This window comes from Caretta caretta, chromosome 5, assembly GCF_965140235.1.
Source record: "Caretta caretta isolate rCarCar2 chromosome 5, rCarCar1.hap1, whole genome shotgun sequence".
Taxonomy (NCBI): domain Eukaryota; kingdom Metazoa; phylum Chordata; order Testudines; family Cheloniidae; genus Caretta; species Caretta caretta.
The window spans coordinates 35,634,663-35,657,486 of record NC_134210.1 but is presented as its reverse complement, the minus strand read 5'-3'; the positions used below and the strand labels follow the sequence as shown (position 1 = coordinate 35,657,486).

Sequence of the window (22,824 nt, the reverse complement as noted above, 5' to 3'; positions counted from 1 at the left end):
AAACAAAAATATTATGAAACAGGCAATAAAACGGATAGGCTTTTAGCCAGAAAGTTTAAAAAGAAACAGGATAAATCAGCTCTCCCTCTGATTAGAAATAAAACAGGAGATTTAGTAACTGGCATCACACAGATCTCTGAAATGTTTGCTAACTTTTTCCATACTTTATACACTTCAGAACAGCCAAATTCTGAACTCATAAATAAATATTTGAGAAATGTGGAACTACCTCAGCTCTGAGGATAATGTGGCAGCTCTTGATAGGCAAATTGCTGCACGGAAAGTTGAAGATGTAGTTAAGAACTTAAAATCCAATGAAGCTTCAAGTCCCAAGGGGTTTTCTGGGAAGCATTACAGAGCTCTAAAGCAAGTGTTGGCCCTGTTTTGACTGGATTATTTAATGGTATATAGCAGGGGGATGAGATTCCAGATTCATGGAAAGAAGCAGAAATTGTGGTCATTCCTAAAGAAGGAAAAGATCTTTCCAATTGTGCATCATACAGGCCTATCTCTTTAATTAAAATGTGGATGCTAACATTTATGTCAAGGTGCTAGCAAACAGATTGTGTCCATTTTGCCCAAATGTATTCACCCAGACCAATCTGGATTTATTGCTGGCAGGCACCTATCTGATGTATCAGAACTCTGAATTTGATCCGTAATGTTAATTCTTATAATTCTTCCTGTATGCTGCTTTCATTCAACACTGAGAATGACTTTGACAGGCTTGAATTGGGAGTACCTCAGCCAGATTTTTAGTAAGGTTTGGTTTTGGAAATTCGTTTTATAGGGGCATATCAGCCCTATGTATTCATCCTCAAGCATCTTCTTTGGTTAATGTTCATCAATCCCCTCCTTTTACTTTGTCCAGGGGTAGAAGCGCAGGGTTGCCAGTTTGTTTGCTTTGGCTATGGAGCCATTTGCCCTCAATGTGAGAAATAGCCCCTTGATAAACATCTCTTTCAGAACACAAAATAGCTTTGTATGCTGACAATGTCCTGTTATATTTGCAGGATCTAGAAGCCTCGTTAAAAACGATAGAACAATTGACTTTAGAATTCGGGCAGGTATCGGGCTTCAAAATAAACTACGATAAATCTGAAATTCTGGGAATTAATGTTCCTGAAAGGATCAAAACCAACTGCTGTCAGCTACATAAATTTAAATGGGTAAGGGAATCTTTAAAATATTTTAGGAATAAATATTGTGGAGAAACATAATATTTTTAAAGGAAATTACCCTCCAATGTGGAATAAAATAACAAAACAAATAGAAAATGTCTTGGCTAGGTAGGGTAGCCTCAGTAAAGATGAATGTCCTCACAAAGTTATTACCGTGGGTGCCGCTTATTAGCAACCTCTTGGTTCCCAGCAAAAAGTTGCTAATAAAGGAGAGTTGCCAATAAACAAAAGGCGGGTTTGCAGGGCAGCAGCCAGGGAAGTAAACGCAGGGACACATGGAGCCCAGGCTATGGTGCTAGAGCAGGGCACAGCCTGGAAAATGCAGGGAGAGGGACCATGCAGGCCCACCACATCCCCACTCTCCCTGAAGAGCCCTGGCATCCAGGTTGCAGCCTCCCTCCCTTCTGCTGCCTTGCCCACACCCCACAGTGCTGGGACTCAAGCAGTGGCTCTGCTGCTGGGTAGGGTTGTGGGCCCTTTACCTCCTGTGTGGGCAGTGGGTCTCCAGCTGCAGGCAGGTTTGCAAGGTTGCAGCCAGGAAAGGAAGTACTAGGATGTGCTGAGCCCAGAACCCTGGTGCCAGGGGAGGACACAGCCCAAGAACACAGGGAGAGGTATCGGGAAGCCCCATGTGCTTCCTTCCCTGGCTGCAGCCCCACAAACCTGCTTGTGGTGGGGCCTTTCTTCCCAAGACCGTTGTTAATAAGTTTCAGAGTAGCAGCCGTGTTAGTCTGTATCTCCAAAAAGAAAAGGAGGACTTGTGGCACCTTAGAGACTAACAAATTTATTAGAGCATAACTTTCGTGAGCTACAGCTCACTTCATCCGATGAAGTGAGCTGTAGCTCACGAAAGTTATGCTCTAATAAATTTGTTAGTCTCTAGTCTCTAAGGTGCCACAAGTCCTCCTTTTGTTAATAAGTGGTATGCATATTGCCACTGTCCAACTCCCATTAACATTGAATTCAATGTTGCTATTAACCAAAAGTTGTTAATATTGGGAGTGCTGTTAACTGGCATCCACTGTATTTTTGTTTGTTTCTTTCTTTCACTGCATCCCTGTTTTATCCCTGACATTAAAAACCTGGCAGGATGCACTATTAAAACCATATGTAAACCATAAAAGACAAAGGGTGAGTTCTAAGTTCTGTCTAAGGCTACAGAGTAAGGTGGACTAGCTTTCCCTAATTTGGTTTATTATTATTAAGTATCACAATTAAAATGTCAACTCAATTGAGTTAATAGGCCATCCAAACACTCGGTAAAACTTGAACAAGACTGGAGCCCAGATACAGCTATTCATAGTAATTGTTAGATTAAAAAGAAATTTAGATCACCAAAAATAAAAAATCGCCCATTCATCCAGACCACCTTAGTAGCTTTGGACCAATTTTTAAAATTCCTGTCACCGAGGCCCTTTCCCTTAGCTAGTTTCATTAAAAATCAGGAATTTATCCTTAGGAAGTGTTTGATTATTTCTTGTGCGTTAGAGCTGAGATTAGTGAATTGGGACAGCTGTTCCTGGGTTCTGATCTGAAATCCTATCAATAGGTATGTGATAATGTAAAGGTCCCATATTTTCAATATTTACAAATCAAACACTTTATTGTGAAATCTGGATATGAGGTGGCTCTAACTAGACTTTTAACAACATTTCAGGAGTTAACCCAGGAGCAAGCTGGAACAAAAGGTTTAATTTCGAAGATACATAAAATGTAGAATGAAAAAGATTTTTAAGAAAACAACCCAGATGAAAAGAATGGGAGAGGGATCTGGACAAAAATTGATCTGGATAAGTGCATCTCTTTATGGCAAAAGAGATATACATCTTCAATTTGTGCAGCTCATAAAGAACATTTTTATAACTTACTGCACAGATAGCATTTGTCTCTAATTAATATCCTCCATATTTTTGCTATTAGGGAGGTACTCTGTTGGAGAGGCTGCAGGAAAGGGGAACGTACTTGTACATGTGTTGGGTTGTGTTCAAGAATTAGATGATTTGGGGAGGAAATTTTTTAAAAGATTAATCTTATGACAAAATGCTGGCTTCTGAGAGATCCCCTGACTTGCTTGCTTAATGTTCCCGTAAAGGATCTCCCTTTAAGTAGAATGACAAATAACAATGACAAATTGTTTGCACTAAGGCTATATATTGCACATTATTGGAAGTACATGACCCTTCCTCCTGTGGAATTGTGGTAGTAAAATATGGACTGTCCTTGTAATGGAAAATCTTTCACACCATGTATGTACACAAGAGAAGTGCTGGGAAAAAAAAATGGGTATTTAGAAATTTGGTCACCCTTTCTAGTATATTCCAAGAAGGAGGGCTTCCCAGCCAGCAAGCCGGTATCTTTAACCAGGTTCTCTGAATACTAACTAGATGATGAATAAGTAATAGATGATGTAGTATGTTCATGTTGTATTGTAACTTTGCTTTTATATAAAGTTTCAAATATTCAGTGTTTTTCTTAAAGCCCCATCTGGTGTTTCTCCAGTGGACAACTTAAATCTAATGCCCACCCTTTCTTGTTGTGCTATTAAAACACTAGCTGTGTAATTAAGGATATTCATTTTACTCTCCTTCTGAAATGTCCCTTTAAGAACAGTTGTTAGTGCTGTCTATCTTAGCTTATTCTTTTATGGTTAAAATATCCATTCTTCCCCTAAACTTTTATAAGACCCCTTTATTTCATTTTATTTTATTAATTTCACTTCCTACCTTGTAAATTAGCACTTAACTTTTCAGCCCTTAAATTGTTCACTCATGCCAGTTCAAGTGTGACATAGTTAGAAGCTCATCTATTTAGAGACTGACCTTTTCCATCGGAGAAATACCTTTGTTGGGCAAGAAAAAAAAATGGTGACTTCAGTCAAAATGAAATAAACACAACAGAAGAGTAGGTAAACAAAAGCCATAAATATTTGTGTCTTGACTGTGTTTGGTATTTTTCATTCCCAGATGAACATCTGTGTGGCTAAGTCAGATCCTTCCTGATATTTAGATATAAAAACATTTATAGACCCTAAAGGCAGGTGACATTCAGGTATTCTCTGAGTCGAGAGTTCATGCACAGCCCTATCACTAGTATCTAAACAACATTAATGCTTTCTGTGCATTAGCAGGTTCATTCAGAAAGCAAAACCTGTTCAAGTTTACTCACTAAACGTAAAAGAGTAGAAAATATATTGTTTATCCAAAAAAACCAGCCTAATGTAAATTTTAGGTCATGCATTAAGTGAAATTCAGAAACCTAAACATTTGTCTTACCCATCAATCAAAATGTGACAAGCAGGGTATTAAGATTTGTTTTTATGTATTCTATATAATGCTTTCCATTCTGTGATGCATCTTTCTCTGGTATCCATTAGTCCACTGATATAGCACAGTTCATTCTCTGGATCCAGGCACTTTTCATGTGCGAATTCAGTTATACAGTACTGTTTCTTTGTCTTCAGATGTTTCAGATGGATTTTCATATGCTAGAGTAACTAAGTATGTTTTAAGAAATGCCAAATTATACATAATCTCTGCTGAAGAAATTTCTGAGTCTAAACATTTAAATCTGTTCAGAATCTGGCACGTGCAATATTCTGTAGGTGTCAAGTTAACTGTGAAATTAATTAGCTCTAATAGGATGAGTCCTACAAGTAGCACTCCTACTGGATGCACATTTAAATTGTAATCCAATAAGTGAAAGATGTTCTTATTACACTGTGGCATTATACATATATTAACTGTTTTCCTCCCCTCTCTCTAGTATTTTCCATGTGTTGGTTCTAAACATAGCAGTTGTAGGACTTGGAGTGACAATGGCCATATTCTATCCAAATATAGGAGGTATCATAAGGTAGGTACCCTTTGCACTCTGAACTAGTCCTGAATATTAATGAAATTTACTTTTTGGTGCCAGACAAATTCTCAGAGATCAATCTACTGTATTTTTATTATTGTTTATAGTAAGTATACAAAAAATTAGAGTGCTGTCAGATGTTAGCATATGGAGCTTTGTTTAATCGTAGTTCTTGGAAAGGGTCATTCAGAGGGTTGAGATGATTGCCAGACAGATGTGAATTTGGAATAAGTTTCCTTCAGATCTCATCCAGGGTCCCCATAATTTACCAGCTTATTCTGAATCAGATACATGATTTTTTCAGCATAAAGTCACTAAGTTACTGTGTGGCCCTATTTGTATGTTACCACAAGTGGTTTCTGTGGAGTTTTTGTGGTTGTTTTTAAATCTTTAAAGACTATTTAAAAATTGATTTAAAAGAGGCTGATTAAAAACAGCAAAAATGAATAAATAAAAAATCTGAGACAGAAGGAAGGCCGAAATAAAAATCACACTTCTGACTGATTTTTATTTAAACCTACTATTGTTGCAATTAACTCCTATGATTTCTGTAATTGAGGGAGATTGAGAAAATATTGTCAATTTTTTCCAGAGGGTTTACTTTCTGCATTTGGAAATGCTTTCGGAATAGTCAGTTTCCCCTGTTGTTAGTCTGGGTTTTTACACAACCACCGGGAAAAGAAGGCATTTCAAAAAACAGGAATATGTGATTATAAAACCACAGCAATTGGCACTGGGGCCAGTGTAGTCACTGTAGCCACTCTTCACTCATTTTCTGAAACTGCTAGACTCAGATTTTTTTTATTTTTTATTTTATTTTTTTAACTCCTTGTGTCTTCTTTTATTTTTTATAATCTCTATTTAATTTATTTTTAGGGAAAACGTCTATCCTCCGAGAATAGAACTAGTCAGATTAGTCACTGAACATAAATTACATGGTGTGTTCAGCATGTTGTTCTGTTTGTGAATTGATCCTGATGTTTGCTAATGTGTTCATTACTGATAGTTGCCAAACAGTTTTCAACCTGTGGATGGTTCATGAACTGTGTAATTCAACTACTTGCTATTCTTGGGCATGCGATTGGTCACCTAAGTAATATGTTGTTGTTTCTGCTCCCTGATTGGACAGCTGAAACTTGTTGAATGGGAAAAAAATGCCTGTGAATAACAAATACTGGGTTGCACCAGGGGTTTGATAGCTGTCAAAAAGCCAGACTGGCATTGGGAGAGGGCTTCGATAGCTAGTGGAGAGTCAGGCTGGAGTCATCACTGGAAGAAGGCGTAGGAAAGGGTTTCAGTAGCTATGGGTTGGTCCTTGCTGGTGCTTGTCTCGCTTCATGTTCTTGCAGTACCAGATAAATGCTTTTTAGGAGCTCATATACATTTTGTTTAAGCCCCTGGGATGTTACCAGGTTCATATCTTTGATATTTACATTAAACAGTAACAAAAGATATTATCTGGCCTTGTTCTGACATATACGTAAATAGATTCCTCAAACGAAAGTAAAATACATCAAGATCAAAGTTAGGAAGTCTGTCTTCAGAAGCATCTGGCTCATTTGACAGTAGGATTGCTCTGGGGAGAAATACTTTATCAAGTAATTAAATGCCATAGGAGGAGGAGGCAGATAATGAGGAACAGAAAACAATGTTTTTTTGCCTGTGACAGCAAATAATTATTATTCAGGAAGACTGTTTTAGGAAAAACCCCAAGGAACTAGAGTTAACACAAAGCACTTTCATTTTTTTGCAGATATTCTGGAGCAACGTGTGGTCTGGCCTTTGTATTTGTGTATCCATCCCTCATCTACATGATCTCCCTGCGTCAGTCAGGGCAGCTGACGTGGTCAACACTCATCGTTCACATCTTTATACTCATCCTAGGACTGGCTAATTTGATCGCACAGTTCTTGCTGTGAAAACGCTCCTGCTGGCTTTCACAAGTAGTATTTTGAGGTTTGACAACTGACTTCAGCAGCTCTATCGTAAAAGCTGAGAACCTCCTGTCTGTCAATATCTTCCTGAGAAAATCTGCATCTTTGAAAGCAAAGGACAACTGTGTCTTAGTAACAGTTTTCAGGGGTTTGTAGGGAAATGCATCTTTTGGAAATACTACATCACAATAGATAAAATGGGCCAAATTTGTAAATGGCACAACTCCACTGACTTCATTGACAGTACATCAGGGATGATTTTGGCCCAAATGTTTTTATTTTGTAGAGAGAAATATTTCCACATGGATAAAACATACCACACTTCACTTTTAGAAATAGTTACTTTTCAGCTTTACGCTACAGAATTCTTTTCTTCCAAAATCGTGGTTCTTGCCCTTATTAGCAAACAAACCCTCGCAATATTCTACAGTGACAGTTGCCCTAATTTTCCTGTGCTGTTTGGGACTGTTACTGACAAAAGGGTTGTATTTGTAAAGCTAATTTATAGCCAATCAGATGACAGCATGCTGTTAATATAACTTTGTGTAACCTTTAAAATATATATATATATATATATATATATATGCAAGAAACCTCAGGTACGGAAACAGCATAAGAAATCAATACCGTTTCTACCTGCAACCAGAATGCTGCATGCACACTATCTGGCCTTTGAGAATAGGTCAAGTAATGAGGGGTGTCCAAAGTTACAGAATAAGTTGATGGTTCAACTAGAAGTAGGACCGAGATTCTCTTCGTTCCAAGTCCTATAACTGTTACCATTAGAATAGCTGTGTGTTGTGTATTCTCGTGAGCAGGTTTACTTCATATATGTACGTTGGACGCAAATGATCAGAGCATTCGTGTATGTCCAGTGTAGTTCTTGTGCCCCTGCAGGATTTCAGACTGTGAAAATCCCTTGCTGTAGGAAAACTGTGCTTTTCAAACATCCATTCTATTCATGTTGTTATATGACAGTATAGTCAGAGAGATGTACAATACACACAAACTGACAAAAATAACAAATTAAGATTGTGTGAAAATTTAAAAATCCTGTTTCAATGTAGCTGCCAAATATTCGGTATTAAAATGTACTATAATCTAATGTACAAAATACACGTGCTGTATATTCTATGCGATGTGGTGCAGTTTCAGAATCACTAGTACAAAATTGAAAATGCATCATCTGTATATGCAGTCACCATGCACAATTGTGCCTGCAGATGCTCCGCTAGATGACTAGTTCACATATGCAACTCTGAAAATCTGTGTCTGTCAATGTGCAGTGAGTAATAGCAAGGCACGACCTTGTAGGCATGCCCTTAGGACTTTATGAAAGTATGCACATAATTGGAAATGCACAGGTATAAACCACAAAGACTGAGATTGTTATAAAGTCCACAAAGGGTCCATCTCTGCTCCCATTGAGGTCCGTGGCAAAACTCCTATTGTCTTCATTGGGAGGAAGTTCTGGATGAATGATCTCTGTTTTGGTGGGAGAAAAGTCTCTCTGAAAAGCTGTTGCCCAGTAGCCAGCACCCGTTAAATACCACATGATGCAGGTGTAATGCTGGTTTCTGAGTGATGGAACATTAACTTCTCTAGAAAGCATCTAATGGAGTCATAATCTCACACCTGGTATGTTCACACAGAAGTGTGAATGCACATATTCAGAGAGGGAATTGTTGGTGTGATGTTTCTATATCAGACAATCATAGCGCTCCATCCGATTCGTGATGGAATTAAACAAATGTCAGATTTCATTGCCTCTTGCTAAAATGGAAAATGAATTTAGAGATGCTTTTGGTTAGAAGTCTCAAAGTGTGAAAGATTGGTGAGGAAATAGGAGTCTGAGTTGGTGAAAGAGAACTTGGAGACTGTAAAGTTTGTGGGTGAGGTTTGGGCCCATTGTGGAACCAGCCCAAAAATGGATAGACAATCAGTGCTGTGAAAATAGTATTATTGTGCCCTCTTATTGTGAGGGCGGAGTATGCCCCAGCCCCAACATCTCTCTGCCCAGATGATTCTTGTCAGATGGGCTCGTACATCTGACCCAGAACATTTTGTTGTGACTCCCGTTGCAGGGTGGCTGGGGAATATTTTCTTCAGGTTTTGGGGGAAGCAGAAAGCTCCCTCCTTGTGCTCACTCTCTGCCCAGAGCTTTCCTGGCATACGCTTATGTGCACCTAGTAGCCAAATGTTGGGGCTGTAATAAAGAATTGGCAGGTTTAAATTGAGTGGAATGGTCTTCTGAGAAACTGAATTCTAGAATAATTAAGGGGAGAAAAGTTGAATAATGTTCCAACAGTAGTAATGATGTGGGGGATTCAGAGAAGCTGAGAACTGGGAAAAGAGAATTTTAATTGGGGGTAAGAATTTTTGTTGTTTTATCTGAAAGTAGAATGGAAGGCGCAGTCTAGAATAATGTTATTGCGTTTCTCTTATAAATAACTTGAAATCTTTAGAGGTGATCAGGGTCATATTAACGTCATGGCCAGAGGTCCTCAAGCTGTAGAGGGCCCAGGCCTTCAATAGTATTGCTTAATATGCAAGAAATATAAGCAAGAGTAGGTCAGGAATAGTCACTGTGGAGTGAAAGAACTGCTTCAAAGCAGCTACTTTTCATTTTACCTTGCACAACTCTTTGTGCCTTTCAAGCAGGACTGCTGTGTATATGTACCATATGTCCTATGCCAGAGAGAAGTGCTTGCCCTGTGCTTGTCATTCTCCTGTGTGCCCTTATCTTCCAGTCTTCTGTATTTCTTAGTTCTCTGCAGCATATTTTACCCACCCTTTTCTCATTGCCTCACAATGATCTTGATCCTGCAGTATGTTATGCAGTCAGCAAGGGTGTTTGACTACAGGATTTTTTGCATGTTTACTGCAATATTGGGCCCAATCTTGCCAAGTTACAGACTGGGAAAACCTTCTTATTTTGGTATTTATCTTCATGTGTTTTGGTAGCCATCATTGTATGTAATCTGGCTGCTTTATTCCTTCGTCATTTTAGTAGTGTGTTTCATAATCTGCCCTTCCTGGGTCCTCTTCTAGTCTCCTCTTTATTCTTTCCTTTTTTGACTGACCAGTTTCTCTCCTTCCCAACTAAATCATACTATTTTCCCACAGATGGGAGTCCATTCCACAGGTGTAATGTAGCAAAGCCTTAACTGTTTGTTTGTTTTGCTGTATCTAAGACACTGTACACACTGCCACTTACTGTTGTATAACTTACATCCCTCATGTGTGAATAAGCCACCCCCCTGAGCAATGTAAGTTACATCAACTTAAGTGCCAGTGTGGACAGCACTGTGTCAGTGGGACATAGCTACCGCTGCTCAAGGAGCTGGAGTAATTAAGTCAACAGGAGAGCTCTCTCCCATCTGCTTAGAGCATCCGCATTAGCAGCGTTACAGTTAATGATCTGGAGGATGGTGTGGATTGCACCCTCAGCAAGTTTGCAGATGACACTAAACTGGGAGGAGTGGTAGATACGTTGGAGGGCAGGGATAGGATACAGAGTGACCTAGACAAATTGGAGGATTGGGCCAAAAGAAATCTGATGAGGTTCAACAAGGACACGTGCAGAGTCCTGCACTTAGGACGGAAGAATCCCATGCACCGCTACAGACTAGGGACCGAATGGCTCGGCAGCAGTTCTGCAGAAAAGGATCTAGGGGTTACAGTGGACAAGAAGCTGGATATGAGTCAACAGTGTGCCCTTGTTGCCAAGAAGGCCAATGGCATTTTGGGATGTATACGTAGGGGCATTACCAGCAGATCGAGGGAGCTGATCGTCCCCCTCTATTCGACATTGGTGAGGCCTCATCTGGAGTCGTGTGTGTCCAATTTTGGGCCCCACACTACAAGAAGGATGTGGAAAAATTGGAAAAAGTCCAGCGGAGGGCAACAAAAATGATTGGGGACTGGAACACATGACTTATGAGGAGAGGCTGAGGGAACTGGGATTGTTTAGTCTGCAGAAGAGAAGAATGAGGGGGGATTTGATAGCTGCTTTCAACTTCCTGAAAGGGGGTTCCAAAGAGGATGGATCTAGACTGTTCTCAGTGATAGCAGATGACAGAACAAGGAGCAATGGTCTCAAGTTGCAGTGGGGGAGATTTAGGTTGGATATTAGGAAAAACTTTTTCACTTGGAGGGTGGTGAAACACTGGAATGCGTTACCTAGGGAGGTGGTGGAATCCCCTTCCTTAGAAGTTTAAGGTCAGGCTTGAGAAAGCCCTGGCTGGGATGATTTAATTGGGGATTGGTCCTGCTTTGAGCAGGGGGTTGGACTAGATGACCTCCTGAGGTCCCTTCCAACCCTGAGATTCTATGATTCTTGCCCTGGCCTTTCCTGCCAGCTGGGGGGGCTTCCCTAGAGTCTGGGGAGGCGATGGGCATGGCAGCGGTGGAGGTCACCCCGGTGCCCTCCATTGCTGATGCCCCAGCGGGGGCTGTGGCAGGTGATTGACAGGAGTTGGGGTCAGGTAGAAAGGGACAAGTTGTGGGATGGACAATTCGGGGTGGGGGCACATGAACCACCGTACGCTTGTCCAGAGAGCCCTATTTGGTTGGCTGGTGCTTCTGGCCCACGCGGTGGAATCAGGGCGAGCAGCTAAGTCCAGAGGCAGATGTTAGACAGCCAGCAAAGATGGTGGAGGAGGCAGTTGTGAAGATGGTAGCGTGGGGGTTGGGAGGACACAGACGGATCGGGGGGGCAGGTCCGTGCCACACCCCCCCGTGTCCCTACAAACACAGTCACGACACAGTCAAGGCCTCCCCCCACACGAGAGCACAGTTCGAAAGTTACTCAGTCTTAGGCCCCCTCCACGGCGATTTGTAGATTCCCCGGGCGGTGTTCCTCTGGTAGATGGCTTTTTCTCTGTCTGTTCCGGGTCGCAGCTGCAAACATTCCAGGGATGCCGGAGCGGATGATAAGAAATTCTCTCAGCTGGAGACGGGTCCGCAGACAAACAGCAAGCGGCTGGGTCTGGGTCCTTCCACTCCCCACCTCCGGGGAGCGGGTCAGCAGGCCCTCCCTCCCTCGGGGGGGGGGAGAGGGTGTTTCAGCTGGAGCCGCAGCAGCGTCTGAGGGCGGGGGCTAACAGCTGGCCAGCAGCCAGCCAGCACTCTTGCAACAGCAGAGAAAGAAAAAAAAACAAAAAGAAAAAGAAAAGAAAGGGGGAGAGCGCCTGGCCTGGTTGGGGGTGGGGGGAAGCCAGAAAGCAGGGGCAAAAAGCAAGAAAAGCCCAGGCCAGAGGACTCTGCACTTGTCCTTGTTGAACCTCATCAGATTTCTTTTGGCCCAATCCTCCAATTTGTCTAGGTCCCTCTGTATCCTATCCCTACCCTCTAGCGTATCTACCTCCCCTCCCAGTTTAGTGTCAGAAGAAGTGGAAGGGCCCCGCTAAAACCACCAGGCCCTCCGTGGCAGGGGCCACCCCCACTGCTGCGGCCCCACCAGTAACCATGGCGTTCTCCCCCACTGCCCCCTCCACCAGCTCTGCGTATGTCCCTCCCTCAGCCCCCAGGATGTATGCCCGGGCAGCAGCAGCCCCCCCTCCTGCCACCTCGTCATCTCTTCTGCCCACTGCCTCCGCCACCATCAATAGTGGCTGGGGCGTTGGCAAGGGTGGTGGGGCCCTCGGCCATTGTGGCGGCCTCCAAAATGTATGGGAAGGTTGTCATCTTCTTAGCATCGGAGGCTGTCGCCCAGGAAGCAGTGGAGAGGGGCCTGGCGGTGAGGGGGGGTGTTTGTCCCCCTAGCGCCGCTAGAGGACCTGGGCGTCCGCCTGGTCCTGACCTCTGTCCCTCCTTTTCTCCCCAATGCTGCCCTGTTACCCGCCCTTTCCACCCTGGGGAAACCTGTTTCTGTCATCAGCCCTCTCCCGTTGGGCTGCAAGGACCCCACCCACCGTCACATCTTTTCCTTCCATCGGCAAATGCAGCTTCTACTGCCGTCGGCGGCACGTGATGGAGAGGTGCTCGAGGGGTCCTTCCTAGTGGGGTGCTCGAGGAGTCCTTCCTCGAGGGGTGCTTCCTAGTCCCCCACCAGGGGGCCTGTTACCAGGTGTATTTCTCCACGGTGGAAGCCTGGTGCTACCTCTGCCGGGCATTAGGGCATGTCCGGAGGGACTGCCCCTTAGCCCGGCAAGGAGGGGCACCTGGGATCTCCAAGACCCGGCAGGACATCAGCCCCGTCATTGCCAACGCCCCTGGCCGCCCGATACCTGACCCCGCCCCCCCCTCCTATTCGGACCACCACTTCTCCCACTCAGGCCCAAGGGGCACCTCCCCTACAACGCCCAGACGAGCAGGAGGGCCCCGCCCTCGCTGCTGACAATCTGGCGGGACCTATGGAGGAGGGTGTGGCAGAGATACCAGCAGGCATGGGAGAGAGCCTGCCCCAGGGAGAATCCTCCCTCCCTTATGCCGCCACACTGTCCGTCCCCGTCCCCCCCACAAGCCCCTGAGCCATCGCCTTTACCCCCTGATACGATCCCTGCTAACCAGCTCCCACATGATGCCGTGGAGGGCTGGGCCCTAGTCCAGGGGAAGCGAGGCAAGCGGAAGGCTTGAGCTCTGCCTCATCTACCCGAGGCAGAGGCCCCCCAGAAGGCCAGGAAGGGGGGTACCGATGCTGAACCTTCCGCTTTGCCCATGAGTGCATCCCATCCACCGGTGTCAGCCAGGAAAGACATGGTAGCACCGGAAGGTAGTATCTCCCCTCCACGGGAGACCCTCCTCTCCGAGACCCTTGAGGAAGCCCTTTCTGTCCTGACACTGCCCGAAGCCCCCATGAACCCCGAGGCAACCGTCGTGGCGGGTGCCAGCGGGGAGAACCCTGGGGCGACGGAAAGTGTCCTCTCCTCCATGTTCGAGGATATCGAGGCCCTAGATCTGACCCCGGTCGCCCAGGGGGAGGACGACCTTTTGCCAGCAAACCTTGATTTGGGCGATCTCACTCCACCCCTCTTTTCCCCATGCTCCCTCCCCCTAACTGCTGCTTCTGCTCCCACCTCCGAGGAGCCCCTGGACTCCTCCATCGACCTGGCTGCTGATGGCACTCCGCTGACGACCACCGAGCCTGCTCAGGTGACAGCTGGCGCCACGTGACCGGGACACAAGCTGCCAGGGCACCCCCGTTGGTACAGAGCAATTGATTTCCTTCCCGGGCGGGGGCCCAACAGAAGATAATCCATCTCCTGATGCTGTAGCCGCTAAATTCACCATAGAGCCCGTGCCCGGTATCACTGAGAGCTCCCTCCCTACCCCTTTAACCCTCGAGCCTGATCGGGAGGCGCCACCATCCAGCTGCTCGCCTCCTGAAACCCAGAACGTCGCCTCTGCCCCTGCCCCTGCCCCTACCCCTATCCAGTCTACCTCCTGCGATGTTATCGTCGCCCCCGGGGCTGTCTCCCTCCCTTTTCCAATCGATGACCCCCAGGGAGCGGCCTTTGCGTTCTCCTGCCCCGACCCATTAGGGGCTGCTATTTTCCTTCCACTGCCCCCTATTGCCCTAGGGCTTGAGGCGGGCCTAGAAGCTCCAGCCCATCAGGCACCCCTGCTTGCCCGTTTTAGTGGGCCATGGGGCTGCACCAAGGGAACAACTGGGAAACTGTAACCCCACCCCCACCAATGAGCTGCAAGGAGAACTGCAGAAGTTTTTAGAGGATGTCCATGGCTCCCGCAACAAGGTACAGCTTGCTGTCCAGCGATGCGGGGGCGGATTTTTTTCAAATCCTCTGGGCCACAAGGGCCCTCATGGGGGAAGGTAAAGGGACGGGGAAGCAGGATGCCGCGGCCTACTGGCGGGTCCGCGTCTTCCGTGACCAATTACTCACCTACGGGATGCGTCAAGGACTGTTGCGTGGCCCGCTGGGGGATGCGAGCATCCCTGCCAGTGAGGATCCCCCCCAGCCCTCCCCATGACATCTCTCACCATTGCAACGTTGAACACCCGGGGATGTAGGATGGCTCTCCGCAGGTCCCAGGTGCTCTCCTTCCTTCGGGAGGGAGGGTACTCTGTGATTTTCCTGCAGGAGACGCATACGAATTGAGCAGTGCCCGGCCGCTGCGGACACCCTCCAGGAGATAGTTGAACATCACTCCCTAGTGGACATCTGGCTTGACCACCATCCGGATGACACTTCCACGTTCACCTTTGTCCAGGTGGAAGCCCATCGGTCGAGCTACTCCCGGTTGGACCACATTTATCTATCACGCTTCCATCTCTCACGAGCCCACTCCTCCAGCGTTCGGCTGGCCCCATTTTCTGACCATCACCTAGCCACCGTGACAGCCTCCCTCTGTGCGGAGAGGCCAGGGCAGGACTATTGGCATTTTAACAACAGCCTGTTGGAGGATGAGGGCTTCGTGACGTCCTTCCGTGAATTCTGGCTGGCCTGGCGAAGGCAGCAGCGTGCCTTTCCCTCGGCGCGGCGATGTTGGGCCCTGGGGAAGGTGCACGCCTTTTCTGGTTTTCTGCTGCGACTACAGCCGGGGTACCAGCCGACGGAGAAATGCAGTGATAAAGCAGTTGGAACGGGAGGTCTTAGAGCTGGAGAGGCGTCTGGCTGCCAGCCCTGAAGACCCGCTCCTCTGCGGAGCGTGCCGGGAGAAGCGGGAGGAGCTCTAGGCCCTCGAGGACCATTGGGCCCGGGGTGCCTTTGTTCGATCCCGCATCCGCCTCCTTCGGGAGATGGATTGCGGCTCCCGCTTCTTCTATGCCTTGGAGAAAACGAGGGGAGCCAAGAAACACGTCACCCGTCTCCTGGCAGAAGACAGCACTCCTCTCACGGAACCGGCAGAGATGCGTGGGAGGGCCCGAGCCTTCTACGCAAGTCTTTTCTCCCCAGATCCGACCAACCCGAGCACTTGCAGAGTGCTTTGGGAGGAGCTCCTTACGGTCAGCGCGAGCGACCGAGACTGGCTAGAATTGCCTCTCACTCTGGCCAAGTTCTCGAAAGCCCTCCGTCGTATGCCCACTAATAAGTCTCCAGACATGGACAGGCTGACCGTGGAGTTCTACCGCGTGTTTTGGGACGTCCTCGGCCCAGACCTAGTCACCGTCTGGGCTGAGTCTCTGCAGAGCGGGGTCCTCCCTCTTTCGTGCAGGCGAGCTGTGCTCGCCTTATTGCCAAAGAAGGGGGACCTCCGCAATTTACGAAATTGGCGTCCCGTCTCGCTCCTTAGCACGGACTACAAAATCGTAGCGAAAGCAATCTCGCTGCTGCTAGGGTCTGTGCTGGCGGACGTGATCCACCCAGACCAGACCTACACCGTCCCAGACCGCAGTGTCTTTAACCTATTTATGGTTCGGGACCTTTTGGAACTCAGGCGTAGAGACGGTCTGTCATTCGCTCTCCTGTCCCTAGATCAGGAGAAGGCGTTCGATAGGGTGGACCATGGGTACCTTCTGAGCACTCTGCAGGCGTTTGGCTTTGGACCCCAGTTTGTGGGTTTTCTCCGGGTGCTGTACACCTCCGCAGAGTGTCTGGTTAAGCTCAACTGGACCCTGACCGAACCGGTCAGCTTTGGGTGAGGAGTATGGCAGGGGTGCCCCTTCTCGGGCCAACTGTACGCTCTGGCGATCGAACCCTTCCTCTGTCTCCTCCTCAGGAGGTTGACAGGGTTGGTGCTGTGGGAGCCAGAGCTGCAGCTGATCTTGTCGGCGTACGCTGATGACGTGCTCCTTGTGATCCAGGACCCCGGCGACTTGGCGCGGGTGGAGGCTTGCCAGGCCATCTATTTGGCAGCCTCCTCTGCCCAGGTCAACTGGGTCAAGAGCTCTGGCTTGGCAGTAGGAGACTGGCAGCAGGCAAGCTCCCTCCCACCCGCGCTTCAGACCATCTTGTGGAGCGCGGGTCCGCTGCTCTACCTCGGCATTTACCTTTCTGCCACGCATCCCTCTCTGCTGGAGAACTGGGAAAATTTAGAGGGCGGGGTGATAGAGCGGCTCCAGAAATGGACGGGACTACTCCTATGTCTCTCCCTCCGAGGGAGAGCGCTGGTGCTTAATCAACTAGTCCTGTCCATGCTCTGGTACCGGCTCAACACCCTGGTCCCGGCCCCAGGTTTCCTGACCAACCTCCGGACATCGGTTCTGGGGTTCTTTTGGTCAGGAACGCACTGGGCCCCTGTAGGGGTTCTTCATCTACCCCTGAAGGAAGGAGGACAGGACCTGAAGTGTCTACGCACTCAGGTCCGTGTCTTCCCCCTCCAGGCCCTACAGAGGCTCCTCTATGGTGCAGGCAGTTCGGCGTGGAGCACACTGTCGCACGCCATCCTGCGCTGCATCCGAGGGTTCCGATATGACCGGCAGCTCTTTTATCTCCGTCCGGGAGGTCTTCCGTGAGACCTCTCCAGGCTGCCGGTCTTCTACCAGGACCTCCTCCGGACTTGGAAACTGTTTTTAACGACCAGGTCCGTGGCGGCCACCGAGGGGGTAGATCTCCTCGCGGAGCCCCTGCTACACAACCTCCAGCTCCGTGTGCAGGTGGCGGAGTCCCGCTCTGGGTGCCAGAGCTTGATCCTGGCAGAAGTCACGAGAGTCGGAGACCTCCTGGACTACGACCAGGGAGACTGGCTGGATCCCCTGACGCTTGCCCGGCGCATGGGGCTCTCCAGACCTCATACCCCCCGGCATGTACTTCAGGAGGCGAAGGCCACTTTGCCGCCCGCTGCTCGAGCTTACCTTGACCGGGTCCTGCTCGAGGGCACGCCCTGCCCACCCTCTACCCCAGGCCCGCTGGATTTTTTAATTGGACCCCTGCCCTGCAAATCCAATCGACCCCCCCCCACCACCACCACCACTCCTTCACTGCGAGCTGGCTACATGAACTGCAGCTGGTACGCTTCCAAACCGCGCCAAGGAAATGTCTATACATGCTCGCGCTCCACACCCTTCACGCCCTCACCCTAGTGTCCCGCCCCGACACAAAGTGGCGAGACCTTCTGCCACCTTTGGAGGGTGAGCAGCCCCGGTGGACCAGCCTATATTCCACCTTGGTTCCGAGGCCTGTTGGGAACATCAGTTGGCGGCTCCTTCACGGAGCTGTGAGCACGGGCACGTACTTGGCACGGTTCACCCTCATCCCAGATACTTGTCCCTTTTGTGGTGTGAGGGAAACCCTGGCACACGTATATTTGGAGTGTGCCAGGCTGCAGCCCCTGTTCCAGCTCTTCACAAATCTCCTATTACGTTTTTGGTTGTTTTTTTTCCCCTCACCTTTTTATTTATGCACTCCCCATCCGTGACCTCACAAAGTCGCAGGATCTCCTAGTTAACCTCCTTCTGGCCCTGGCTGAAATGGCCATCTATAAAACCAGAGAGAGGAGGTTGGCCGATGGAGTTTCCTGTGACTGTGGGGCCGTTTTCCGATCCTCTGTCAGTTCACGTATCCAGGCGGAGTTCCTCTGGGCGGCGTCCACCGACTCCCTTGATGCTTTTGAGGAGTGGTGGGCGCTGTCCAAGGTTCTCTGCTCGGTGTCCACGTCCGGGTCCCTTTGTCTGACCCTTTGATTGGGGGAGAGAGTAAGGGACCCCAACCCCAGCCATTGCTGCTGCGGACACCACCACCCTGGAGGGGTCCTTTCACACGTGGGTGCACGTGTCCCCCCCCACCCCCCTCCGAATTGTCCACCCCACAGCCTGCCCCTCTTGTTGGGTGCTTTCAGAGGAGGGAATTGTTGGTGACACTCGGGCGTGGCGCTAGGTAACTCGAGGGGGTGGAAGACCACGAGAGTCGATGAAGCCCCCTTGCTCTGGGCCACCAGGTAACTCGGAAGGGTGGACGACCACGAGAGTCGAGGAAGCCCCCCGCTCTGGGCCCAGGCAAGCTTGAACACTTCCCTCCCCTGAAGTTAATGAGAAAACGATTGTGATTGGTTGCTGTGTTACACATTGCATGTGCTGCTGTTTTTACTTTGTAAGTGTGTTATGCAAATAAAAACATCTTTTGCTTAAAAAAAAAAAAATTACTCTGCTATAGCCATCTGGCCCAACCCTGTCACACAAGTTAAAGCAATTATTTCTAGCATATTGAGGGTGCATTATCCAAAAAAGGGAAATAGCTTAATGATATATATTTAAAGGTGAACATGCCACCTTGTTTTCTTGCTGTAGAAGTTCTTGGGGAAACCAGATGATTGCTTCAAGTATATACTTTCAAACATAGCTCCAGGTTTTTAAATCTAAAGACCTCTCATTTAAAAGGAGACTGTCTTGGAGGTCAGGTACATGCTACAGCTGATTTTGCTGTTGTGTATAAAGAAAGATGGGAGCTGGGGTAGGCCCTAGAAAAATTGATGACCCTGACATAGATATGGCCTCTTCACTGTATCTGTTTTCCCAAGAATTAGCAAAATGCCTGTAATCTTTTGACTGAAACTTCTAGTAACTTGGCTCATAAGCAACATTTAAATGTTACCATTCAACACAAAACTCCTGAAAGAGATCAGAGTCTGTGGCAAGGCATCTATCTGCATGTCTAGTCTATTTCTTGTGCTACCTAAGTTTTAAAAAAGCACTGTGGCCTAAGATGGGTTGTTAATAATTGGTAACTGATTGTATAGTGCATTTAAAACAAAACAAAACAAAAAAAGCCCTTCTTAGGTCAGTATTACAAGGACTTTGTGATGTTTATTTAAATCCCTTTGCTGAGCAGTTTAATTATTTGGGGATAATGGTATCAATGGGCATTATAAGTTGATTTTAGTACTAAATGGAGGTGGTGATTTTTAAATATCTTTTAGCAGTGCCTCCACCTAAAATATGTTCACGCAATAGAAACTGAAGCCTAATTTTTAGAACATTCTAAAAGTTGGATTTTCAGAAGTGCCTAAGTGACTTAGAAGCACAAGTTTCCTTGAAAGCCAATGGGGCTTGTGCTCCTAACTCACCAAGGTGCTTTTGAAAATCTCACTCGACTTTTTTTTTTTTTTTTTTGCCACTGTTTAAACACAGCTTAAATGGCGAGGGTCATGTGCAAAGTTAGACAAAAAATAGATAGTTTCATCCTGGCACAGACAAATATAACAAATTCCCCCACACATGCACACACTTAATATTAGTGCTGACCCATTTTGGAATTTACTGTATGTAACGGTGCCAGATAAATCTGACTCTCTACACTGTGTAATCACATATTTTAACGGAAGAGCAAAAAGAACATCCTGACCTAAACACTGTTTTGTGAAATGTAATTTATTGTCTTTTTATAGGAGAAAAATTAAATTTGACTGGAAAAAACAAACCTGTGTGTTTCTTAGCTTTTGGCTGATAAGTCTGGTACAAGCCAAGCATTGAGTAACAATGCAAGCTTTCCCACAGTTTTGCTAGGCGCGCTCTCTCTCTCTCACTGCAGAATTCCCACCTTCTTGCAGTCTGGGAATTCAACACTTCGTATTATGTGGTAGTTTTGTGATGCAAACTAAAATACCTATTGCACAAGCTTAAAGCCACTGTAATCGGTCTCTCTCACGGTACAAGTCACATTGGAATCCAGGTCTCTGGCTGTGAAGGGCATTAACCCAGACTACCACTTTGGCCCAGAAGCAGTAACATCATTACTATTGCTGTACTAGAAATGCCTGGGGGCTGCCCAGTGCTTTAGAATGGGAGGGGTGGAGAAAAGATGGATCAGGCTCCCACCCCCACATGTCTCACAGGGGCCAGAAGGTTTCTCACCTCCCAGAAAGAGAGACAGATTTGCAGAGCTCCCATTCCAACTATCTGTTTCCACCCACTGGACTCAGTACATTACCCCTGCAGCATTTTCCCCCGCCCTCAAGGGACCACATGGGAGATCCTCCCTCCCTGGATTCCTTGGGGCGGGGGTAGTGGTGGGTGGGAAGCACTGAGCAGCCCTGATCACCACTCTACCTCCAGCATCTGTCCCTACTCGTTCACCCCTTTTCCTATTTGGAATAACAGTCTTTGGCTGCTGTCAGGTAATGTGGTTAGTCTTGTAGCTCAAGTGGTTGAAACCTGAACCTTCAGCTCTGCAGCACAGGGTTCTAACACTTGAGGTACACGACTAACAACATTACCTGATAGCAGGGAAAGGCTGTTATTCCAAATAGGAAAAGGGGGTGACCCACTAGGGACAGATGCACCATCGCCTCTTCCCCTTTACTTAATATTTTGTAACTGTCCTTTGGGTTTATAAATGAAGCTCAGTTTCTGATTCTGTTGAGGAATGGTGATCCAGAATCCTTTCATTGTGGAGATGAGCCAGAACAAGTATGATTTAGCCAGACCTCCTCCACTTTTCATACTTTAGGTTTTGAATTAAAGGGAACCCAGATTTCATCATATCACAATTGTTTTACAGTTTGTGTTTCAAAACACCAACTGATCTGAGGTTTTGTTAAAACTCATCCTGTGGTAGTTTTGCCCCTATCTTTCTGTAATCTATAAGTAGATTACACAGTCTGAATGAAAAATGCAGTACTGTCTGAAACATTTTTCAATCTTTCTTTCCTGTGTTTGTTCACCAGCTTGGCTAAAGCATACTGAAATGTGTCCAATAGTCCCAAAGAATATTTAAAAATTGCTGCCCATGTGTTTCTTTTCATCTTTTTTGAATGTTGTTGTTTTTCAAGTCTGCGAAACTTGTACATGTTTGACATTTAGTTAAAATGTTAAGAGGAAACTGAGATTAATCAGGTTACTTCAAATCAGCACAGCAGAATCATTCAGCCATGATGTGTGGGGAGGAGAAATGTCTTCACATTACATTCCAGATACTCAATGCCACACAAAATAGAAACATTGTCCCTGCTGCACAGCTGGTTTGATCACAAAACAAACTAAGCGTAAATAACAAAATTAACACAAGGGAATCAAAATATAGACCAAGTTTAAGGGTTTGGCATTTATGACTTTTAAAAAAAAAGTTTTATGATAGTTTTTTGATGAATATTCAGCTGTTTGCATAGAGTAATAACGATAGCCCAGCTTCTGAACTGAAAGTTGGTATAACTGGACACAAGAGGCTCACCCCAGCATAGAAGGATACTCTGGTGTCAGAGCTAGGGGACTAGACCAGCACAGGATTGGGGAAGTGGAAAGGACACTTTTGTGCCCAGTTTCCCTGATCTCCCCCACCCACAAGCTGCTCTGTGTCGTCCTCAGCAATAGAGGGGAGGCCAATTGCTTTCATTTATATAACACTTTTCTTTCTGAAAGAAAACCAAGTTCTTTACAAACTATGGGACGGATCTTGGAAACCCTTGCTTGCATGAGTAGTCTATTTGACTTCAATGGGGGAGCTTGCCTGAGTAAGGATTTCAGGATCATCTTTGCATTACAATCTTCACTGGTTATTGAAATGCAGCTACATCTTGGAGAGGGTGTCAGCCACACTGATAAATACCACATTGCAAGCTTCACAACAGTGGGAGCTGGAGGGGCACTTTTGGCCACAGACATTGGAAAGTTGTTGTGGGAGCTTTACTCTTGTCATGGACACCACCCCCTTCTTATAGGTGAAACTAACACTAATGCCCAATGGATGTAACTTATATTTGTTTATGATGCCACCTAATTGAAAGACTATGGACTATTTCAGGAAGGGAGTGATTACAGGGATTCCTTCTCAGATGTGTTCTCCAGCTGACCGGTTATGTCCTCACTGCTTAACATAGAGGTGCTCTTGCTGTATGTAACTTTCAGTAACTTTTAAATAGGGATAAAATGTTATAGACAGAAGGGATTTACTGAGGCACATCTAAACATCTCATGTTCTTCAGGAGGGTTGACCTCGTCATGAGCAAGTTCAGGAGTGCAGGTTTCAGAGTAGCAGCTGTGTTAGTCTGTTTTAGCAAAAAGAAATGGAGTGCTTGTGGCA

At 46.6% G+C, this 22,824-nt stretch overlaps 1 protein-coding gene across 3 annotated transcripts in view; it reads left to right on the top strand.

The window, feature by feature from the left end:
* Positions 1-9,434, top strand: part of SLC38A9 (solute carrier family 38 member 9) — a 73,622-nt gene extending 64,188 nt beyond the window's left edge. For all 3 annotated transcript variants that reach the window (XM_048850837.2, XM_048850838.2, XM_048850839.2), the window contains exons 14-15: positions 4,944-5,033; positions 6,790-9,434. In XM_048850837.2, the coding sequence (XP_048706794.1) occupies positions 4,944-5,033; positions 6,790-6,955 (256 nt within the window). In that variant the 3' untranslated portion in view covers positions 6,956-9,434. The remainder of the gene's footprint in view (positions 1-4,943; positions 5,034-6,789) is intronic.
* Positions 9,435-22,824: the final 13,390 nt, after the last annotated feature.